The sequence below is a fragment of the Meleagris gallopavo genome, chromosome Z, assembly GCF_905368555.1.
Source record: "Meleagris gallopavo chromosome Z, MGAL_WU_HG_1.1, whole genome shotgun sequence".
NCBI lineage: Eukaryota > Metazoa > Chordata > Aves > Galliformes > Phasianidae > Meleagris > Meleagris gallopavo.
The window spans coordinates 75,565,276-75,574,646 of record NC_139435.1 but is presented as its reverse complement, the minus strand read 5'-3'; the positions used below and the strand labels follow the sequence as shown (position 1 = coordinate 75,574,646).

At 53.6% G+C, this 9,371-nt stretch overlaps 1 protein-coding gene across 1 annotated transcript in view; it reads left to right on the top strand.

The window, feature by feature from the left end:
- The first annotated feature begins 1,450 nt into the window (after positions 1-1,450).
- Positions 1,451-9,371, top strand: part of CORO2A (coronin 2A) — a 44,252-nt gene continuing 36,331 nt past the window's right edge. Inside the window, exon 1 of the mRNA XM_085213043.1 lies at positions 1,451-1,863. Coding sequence (XP_085069169.1) covers positions 1,555-1,863 — 309 coding nt within the window. The 5' untranslated portion in view covers positions 1,451-1,554. The remainder of the gene's footprint in view (positions 1,864-9,371) is intronic.

Here is a 9,371-nt window from a genome sequence, read left to right as displayed (position 1 = left end):
GTGCTGGTCCTACTGGCCTCGGTAAGACCTGTGGTGACGTGGATCCTGGGCTGTTATCTCTGCATGAAATTCATGAGGATACTTTGTGCTGCCACGGCCAGCTGTCATGGCTGGGAAACAAGAGTTTGAGATGGAGCCCCTGGAGTCCAGAAGTTCCACCTGCCTGCACTGGCACTTGTGAACTACACAGAACTCCTCTGCTGGCTCGGGAGTCCCCTGGGTTGACAACAGGTGGCTTCAGCCCTGATCTGAACCACCGTTACCTTCACACCCCTTAGCTCATCCCATGCTTGCAAAAATGCCAGCACACAGCAGAGCAATTCGATCTCCTCCTGTAACCTGGAGTGCTGCCCTGACAGAGCCAGGCCCAGGACTCTCTTTTCTGACTTGGGTTATTTTTTATTCCAAGCGAGGGCTTTTCTTCCAGGTAGAATGGCAGAGCAGAGAGTGAAGGCCTTGCCAGGGGAGGGGAGTGATAAGGCTCCATCACAGGACCTGCCTGCAGTGCTTGGGCAGTTTATGGCAATTTCTTATGGGAAAAGATGTTCCAAAAGCAAATTCAAATCAACACTTGTATTTTGCTTAATCCTCTGCTAGTTTAACGTTTTTCAACACACAAAAAATCTCTCGCATGTTGAAACTCCGAAAGGCCCACCAGTTTTGACAAGGGCAGTGTTTAAGTCAGTCTCAGAAGTCCATGCTATGCCTCCACACCATCTGCCAGCATTTGTGCACTGCAGCCAGTGACGTCCAGCATTGCAAGGCCGAAAATAATTACAGCAGGACAGGTAGAAACTAGGCAGGCCCTCGTTAAATAGCTCACACTGCCCAGGGCCCCATTCAGACTGGCCTGGGACACCTCCAGGGGTGGGCACCTAAAGCTTCTCTGGGCAGCTGTGCCAGCAGCTCACCCATCTCTTTTTTAGCATCTAACCTAAACGTCCCCTCTTTAAGTTTAAAGCCATTCCCCCTTGCCCTGTCCAACTGTGTAGAAAGTTGTTCTCTCGTTTATAAGCTCCCCTCAAGTCCTGGAAGGCCACAGTGAGCTCTCTCCGGAGCCTTCTCTTCTCCAAAGCCCAACTCCCTCAGCCTTTCACTGCAGGAGAGGTGCTCAGCCCTCAGATCATCCTGGTCCTCCTCTGGGCCCGCTTCCGAACTGCAGCATCCCGCCCAGGAGAGCGCGGTCCTGCAGGGCCGTCCCCGCCGGCTCAGCACAGAGCCGCCGCCGCGACAGACCGATAAGGCTGTGGGATGCGGACACGGGACGGAGCGATGTCCGCCGGGTAGCTGGCCAGGGACACGTCCTCCGCCTTGGGACTGACCTTGGGCACCGCCAGCTCCTCGCCGGGCCCCGCGGCACCAGACGTGGCCCCAGGGCAGCGGCTCTGTGGGAGCGGCGAGCCGCCTGTGAAGGTGGGCGGCTCCGAGCCCACACGTGCCAACAAAAGTGCGCTGCCGGGGTCGCCGAGCCAGCCCGATGCCGAGCTGAGGACGGACGTGGGAGCGGCGGTCGGGCGCATCACCGTGCAGCGGCAGCGCCGCGACTGTGGGCAGATGACATCAAGGCATTTCGCTCCGCAACGCAGCCCAGACAGCATCGCAACTCTTCGACGACGCCAGGGGATCGCCCGCGGCCGCTCCGCAGGGAACGGGCAAAGCGCCGGAGCGTCAAGCCCCTGTTACGAAGCACCGCACTGCCAGCCGCCAGCATCCGCAACGGGCGCCCGCGGACACCTCTGGGCTGCGGGGCGCGGCATGGAGGCGGGCCAGGGTGGGGAGCGGTCTGGGCTGGCGCGGCGCGGCGCGGCGCGGCTCCCACGTGAACGCTCTGCCGGCCGCCGGACCGTCGCGGCGAGCGGCGAGGTAGGGAGCGGGACGGCGCGGGGCCGAGGCGCGCGTGGGGAGGGCAGGCCGGGCACCTGCCGCCGTCGGGAACGGGACGGCCGGCGGCGGAGGCACGGCTCCTCCAGGCGCTGCCGTGCGGGGAAGCCGGGGGCGCTGCCGGTGCGGCGCTGCGGGGCTCCCGCGGCCCCACCCCGCTTTGTGCGGAGCGGCCGCCGCCATCCGCGGGCGCGGGGACGCGGCGGGGCGCGGCCGTCCCTCGGCGGGGGCTGCGTCCCCGGGGCGCGGTGTTCGCCTCCCGGCATCGCCGAGTGGCCGCGGCGGCCCTGCGCGGAGCCCGGCGCTGCGTCGGGGCTCCCTCGCGTCGGGGCGGCGTTTCCCCGCCCGCCCGGCACCTGCTCGTCGCGCTGGCCGCCCCTGCGGCGGCTGGGCGTCGGTAAACTTCGCCCGCGATCACGAAAGCAGCCCCGTGTATGTGCGTGCGGCGGGCTGAACGCGGACCCTTTGTTCTGGAGTCCTGGAAGGGCGGGCTGTGGGATGTCAGCGCAGCCTGCACCGCACAGACGGGTCCCCTGGGTGGGCGCCGTGTCCCACCCGTGCTGGGAGGGAGGGTGACCGGCTTCACCGATCACCTCGGTTAGATTAGGGTGATGCAACTCTCAAGGTCCGAGCATAATAATCAGTCTTAATGATAATGTCGGTAGTAGAATGATCTTAGAAGTACTGCCACTCTCACGGTTAAAGCTAAGCTGTGCGGCTGAACTGTGTGGCTTTAAAAGAAACAGCAATAAGCCTTGTGTCACTTAACAACTTCAAGAGGGAAAAATAAAGAAAGAGAGAGAGGGGAGCGGAGAAGGTAACCACTGGTTGGGGTTGCAGTGTTGGTCCAGCCCGTGAGGTTTTCAGTGTGTGACAGCTCTCCTGCAGGAGTCCCCAGGTCCCACCCGAGCTTCTTGCAGCCATCCTATGCCTGCAGGGTCCTCACGTCCGCAGTCACACCCACATTGTCTGACAGTCGCTGTGTCCTCTCTGAGGACGGGAGTTCTGGCCAGAGCGAGGCCGTCCTATTTCCACAGGGCTCCCTCCTGACCACATCTTCGAGCTGCCTGTGTGCTGTCACAGCGGTGCTCTTACCTTGCACGTCAGTGAGGAGGCACACCACAGATAATGCTGCACTGGGGAGGCCAGGGATGTGTAGTGCCTCGCTGAGCATCCACGCTGCCCTAAGGGAGTGGTGCCCTCCTGCTCCCTGTGGGTGTCGGTGGCAGTGGATTTCTTGCTGGTTGTTATCTGGAGATGTGATGGCTTTCTGACTCTGTGCCCATGATATTTTCTTGCTTGATTTGTCCCTTGGGAAACACTTCAGTGAATGGGTAACATCTTGAACTTTCATGCACCTGGTAATGTTATTAGGAGCTGGATAATGAGAGGATTTGGGGATGTCTGGTTCTGTGCTGGATCTGTGGCACTGGGATGCTGCTGGTCCCTGGAGCTGTCTTGTGGTGCCTGCATGAGGACCATTTTCACTTGCTTATGGGACATCTGGGCTGCCAGTGCCCCAGTTCTGCGTGAGGTTCCCTGTCCTTCCAGCTGTGGATGTGACGTTTGGAATGAAACTCTGTAGCCCAAGTAAGATTACAAAGCAGGTCTGGTTTATTCAGCAGTGCACGTACACTGGGTGCAAGGGGGAGAGATCCGCCTAACTTGCACACCATCAGGAAAAATTGTTCTACAGATATAGGCTGAACTAATACATAATCAATGCTTCTTCCAGAATTTGGGCCCATATTCATTACACTCTGAGTGTTCGTTAGCATGCAGACCCTCCCCTCTTGCATGTGTGTAGTGGGTCACTGGATGAAGGTTTGTCATCTTCCTCGTGAAGGCTTCTGACCTTTCTCTCTGTAAACTCCTGGCCTTTTGTGGGGGCGTGCCCCCAAACGGGTTTCTTCTTGCCCTGTGGACATCTAACATCTAATCACCTCCCTGCCAGATGTCCTGGGGCTGTTCTCAAACCTTATCACTATGGCCTTCATCCCCCACGCTGTCCCAGACCCAGTGTCTGCCATCCTTTATTTTCTAACAAGCTCTACATCCTTACTTCTATAAACTATCTCTAACTATTCCCCTTCACCCCCTCCCTTATTCTCAGTCACTGTGAAGCCTTCTTGCCTTTTTACTTTCACTTATGGAGCCTCTCCTTTCTCACCCTTCAGATGCCCAGGCATTTTGGTGTTGCAGAGATGTAGGGAAGGCACTGGGGCATTTGTAAATGCCCATAAAGGAAGATGATGTCCTGGAGCAGGACATGGATGCCTCAGAGGCAAGCTAAGGGAGGTTGTGTGCTCTTCGTGACCATGTGAGCTCCTCAAGTTGTGGTCCTCTGACATCTTTGTATTGCTTAGCCAACAGTGGCTTCAGTTGAAGCCTTCATCCCAGCCCAGTTTCTTGAGTGGGGATCTCATGGGGAACCTGTCAGAGGGTGACAAGGCATGAGAGATCTTCTGTGAAGGAACAGGGTGGAAGGAGACCAGCCCGGAACAGTTCTCTGCAACTGCTCTTGGTTGTTGTAAGGGGATCTCTGCACGGTCTGTACTCTGTCCTCCACTCTTCTCTAAGAATATTTGGTGTGTTAGCTTCAATGGAAAAACAAAGAAACACCTCCTCCTCCTGCTCCCTCCCCCTCCCCCATTATCCTCCCGTCTTCCACTTACAAACAGCAGTGGTAATTTTTGGCAAGGATGCTGTAGCCATTGTTGCAGAGGCCGTGGGGCTGATGCCTTGCTGTGCAGGAGCTGCGTTGGTTGGATGAGAGTGGCCTCCTCCAGATGGAGGCAGGGCTGCCAGCATCCTGCTCTCCTGCTGCACGGCACGGCTGGGTGCCCCTGGCTTCCCACAGGTGCAAGCTGAGCAGCTCGGGCTGTGCAGAGCTGGCTGGGGCAAACCGCCGGCGGCGTGCAGCAATTACACTGGCGCGCCTTCTGCCTCCTCGCAGCAGGAACAGGAAAGACCTTGGGGTAATCCAGGAGGCTCTGTGGGCCGAGGGGGTTCGATACACACAGGGTGATGCTGGCTGGCAAGAGGAGCCAACCTGGCCTGGTACTTCCAGGGATTTCCCCTTTGCGGTATTTCAGGCTTGCCAGCAATTCTCCATTTTGAAAAGACGCCCTGCAGGGCCGTGCTAGGCTAGTGCTGACGTTTGCTCTTCCCAAAGCACTGTGACATTTGCAAATAGGACTTCTCAGCTCACAGCCAAGCAAAGATCTTTCTCAAGCACAGCCACTGCCCATGAAAGGACCACTGACAGCACGTGGCCCTGAGGCCATTCTCTCTTTCTCTCTTGACTGTCTCCCTGCTTTGTTTCACCCAGCATTGCACACTGCCGTGGCACAGCCTGAAGTCTGGCTTCTCAGTCTCTCTTTGGATCACTCTTCATAGCATCATAGAATGGCCTGGGTTGAAAAGGACCACAATGATCATGTAGTTGAAACCCCACTGCTATATGCAGGGTCGCCAGCCACCAGACCAGGCTGCCCAGAGCCACATCCAGCCTGGCCTTGAATGCCTGCAGGGATGGGGTACCTTTCTGGGGTGTGCAGGGGTTGCGCTTGGGCTTCGCTCTGCTACGCAGGGGAGGGATGCTCACCCTGCAGAGGGATGGTCTTGTGTACCTGTCTGCACCACCTCTCTATCACTGCAGGGCAAAGTTACCAAGGAGGACAATGAGGAAGATAAAGCAGCAGCAACTCACAGTATGGTATTTTTATGATTGAATTTGAGGCAAAGTTCATGGAATCTGATTAGATAGCTTCCAGGAAAGCAGGAGAGGCTGAGGAGCTCCATCTTGTTCTTCCTCCCGCAGCCCATGGAGCAGTGGGAGGGAAGGGAGGCTCGTCAGGCTGCTGGGTCGTGGTTACACAGGCTTTTAGAAAAGCATAACTGCTGCTGTGCCTCAGTTGCTGTTAAACTGCAGCAGTCCTTCCTAAGGAAGCTCACGCTGACTTTGATGTGAAGGCTGTCTGATTACATGAAAGATGCCAGGAAGGACCAATCTTCCTTTTTGATCCTCTGGTTTCTTCCATTCGATCTGGCCTGGCAAAAACAGCCTGTGCTGGCAAAGAAACAGTGGGATAATAGGCACAGAAAACCCAGACAGCTCTTTAATTTAATTAAACAGACAAATAGAAGTCAAAGATTGTCTTGCTAACATCTACTTAAATGTAATTAGTTTACATTATTTGTCTCTGCCATTTTCTCTAATTTAATTTGGATACCAAAATACTCACACGGTGGAACAAAAAATCAGAATGGCACTGCTTCAAGTTCACGTTCTCATTAGTTCCAGCTCCTCCTGTGCACAGAGGCTTTTTTTCTCTAGAGTCAGGGAGGATCAGAGCCTCTTGTCTGACACTTCCCACCCGCGGCCAAACTGGTGGCTCATGTTTCCCTTCGATTTTACAGAGGTCTTCATGTTAGTAACTGATGCCCGAAGTCTTAATTGAAAAGATTGATCTTGCTAATGATAGCTTGGCATCTTCCACAGAAATCAATAGAAATTTAGTGCCCCACAGTCTTAAAAATCATGGCAGGTGTCAAAAGGCTGAGCTAAGGGTTTGGAAAGTCTCTGCAGTCCTGATGGTCCTGACCTCACAGCCCATGGTGTCCATTTGAGGCTCGTGCCCTCCACTGTCCTGTGCAATAGCTAGGGGTGTGATGCAGTCTGTCAGGCACACAAATTCTTGAAGCAGGCAAATGCAGCCCTTCACTGAGCTCTTGCAAGTAAATGCTCAAGTGGGAGTGTGATGCTTTCATCTCTATTGGCATCCAGGCTGTGTTTTGGGCAGCTCCTGGCTCCTGTGGTGTTTAAAACAGCAGGAATCTCATCTATCTTTTTAGATAATGGTTCCTTTGGTCTGACTGACAAATGAGAACATGACCCAGTAAATGGACGAGGAAGTTGTTAATTATTTGGAAAATAATGGGGTGTTTTTTTAGCAGCAAAGAGGAGGACCGATGGCAGGAGCTCCACAAAACGATGCAGCTTGAACAGGATGAATTTCTAAATAATGTCATCCGCTACGGAATAGCATTCTCTGGAAGCAGGGGCATCCCGCAGCCCACCAGTAGCTGCTGGCGTCCTGCAGAGGCTTATCTTCCCGGTGGGATACTTGCCTTAGCAAGACTGTTTGCTTCCTGTAGCACCTCTGCCACTGGGGATTTTCAGCTCATTGCCCGAGCTGACCTGACATAGGGACTTCAAGCAGATGTTTGGTTTAGGGGCCCTGCAAAGTCCCTAGAAACCAAAGTTGTCTGTAACTGTAATGACAGTGAAAGAGGAAACCTGGTAATGCGAGTGGGAAAGAAAATTTCACATAGTTGAAGCAAGAAAGCCCATAGAAAAGCCCACCTGGAAAGTCTGCTTGGGTGCCCATCTCCCACACATCTTTATAAGTGCGTTGCTGAGTGTTAAACTTGGGTGAAACCAACTTTCAGCCACAGGAGATGTGTCTTCTTTAGGGGTCCTTCCCCTGGATGGAGGCAGAAGATCAAAGGACGTCCTTGAGAATATTGTAGTAATCCTTGAGGTTTCAAAGATGGTTTCAGTAAGCCTCCTGAAGCCCCTTTTATTGATGGCTTTGGGAATCTTGCTGTTGAGAGGCTTCTGCTGGTGCCCAGCCTTCTGCAGGCCATCAGTGCAATAGGACTTTCTAAGCTTGACTAAGATGAGATCTTTTTGTCGTGAAAAGAGGAAACCGAAGTGACAATTCTTTGCCTTCTCTTTCTTCCCATCTTGAAGAAACAATCAGCAGGTGGCGAGCAATTACTTGTACCTCACTCGCTTTGTAAATACATGTTCATTATTACTCTTATTTCTCTCTTTTCTGACTTCACTTTTAACTGAAGTTCTGTGAAGTTTTGTCTTTTTTCCCCAGTTCTGTCCCCCATCCCACTGGGGGAAGGGAGCAAGCAGAAGGCTTGGAAAAAGTGTGCCTGAGGGGAGATATGGAATATGGCCTTTGAAAAGGATGATGGAATGGAGGGTTCAGACAGGGAGTGGTTGTTCCTCTGTTTATCAATGTTCAAGAATTACAGGATACAGATAAACTCATTGACACAGGATGTTGAGGATGTGGTTCAAAAAAAGGCTGTTAGACGAATCTACAGGCAGAAAATCCATTAGGGCTTGTTAAACAGACAGATAAGCCCTTGGCTCAAAAAGTCCCCAAGGCACAGATGTCCAGAGCTGACTCAAAGACAGAGAAAATAATGTAGCTTTGGATATCAGCTAAGGTGGAGAAATAGGCTGGTTTGGAAAGTGGCAGCCACAGAGGGAGGGATGGGGAGATTGTAGGGTGGAATTCGGCTGGGACATAGAGATTGGGCTGGGCTGCTCCTTGGCTGGAAGGGCTGGAGAAAGGGAGGGTGCAGAGGGACAGAGATTTGAAGATATTAAATCTGGTACTGGAGGAGATGTGTGAAGAGATGGGAGCAGGCAGGAAATTAACCACTGTATGGGAAGAGAGGATGATCTTCATTGCTGATAGATGGGACATGTGAAGAGGGGGACTGGTTACAGGCACAGCAGTGGCTGTGGGGTGATATGGAAGAAAATGATCAGAGATGGAAGTACATCCATAAACAATGTCAAACTTGGAGGAGGGGAGGTCAAGAAAATAGTCCCATGTGAAGATGGGCAAGGCTGAAGAACAGAGAAGGATGTCTGGAAAGGCAGGCTCGTGATGTGGTAGTAGAGAGCAGTGGCCTTTGCCTCTGCTGCAGCTGCCTTTGCCACACACTCTTGCTGTCTTGTTGTGCCACAGATAAGTGGGACCCACCATTAGAGAGCTCAAAAGTGAGTTAGGAATTTTCCAGAGAGCAGGGAGATGTCAATTTTGATTTAATCAGCAAGTGAAAAAGAAAAGCCTCAGCTGGAATTATGAAGCATTTCCACAGGCAGTGCATATGTGTGGGACAGCTGCCCCCACTCCCGTTTCTGGGGACCCGTACACGTTTTTTATGTAGATGATGCTGTAAGGAAGGGGGAAGGTCTCTGCACCTCTGGGCTTCTGAGAAGAACTCTGATGCTGCTGACTGCCTTTCAGTGAGCGAGGTCCTGCTGTCACTGTTCCCAGCAGGGTGGGAGATGTTCCCCATTGCTGCTGGCAGGTTCTTCTAAATTCCGTGGCAGTAGGTAGGTGCCTGTATCTGCTGCTGCCACACTGATGCACCAGTAGCAGCGTACAGCTCCTGGGAGGGCAGTTACACAGCCAAACTCTTCTTGGCAGTAACAACATAACAAGGGGAAAGGATGCTGGCTGCAGCTGGAGAGAAGCAGGTCAGGCAGTGGAGAAGGTTTCTTTCCCAGGATGGTGGTACAGCACTGGGGCAGCTGGCGTTTTAAAGGCTTCACATCTGCCCTAGCTTAGAGCTACGGACAGGTTTGCTGTGAGGTTGGACTGGAGACTGTCCACTTGCACCTGTGCTTGTGCTTTTCTGCCCAGACAGACTGAGCCTGGTCAGTGCCCCAG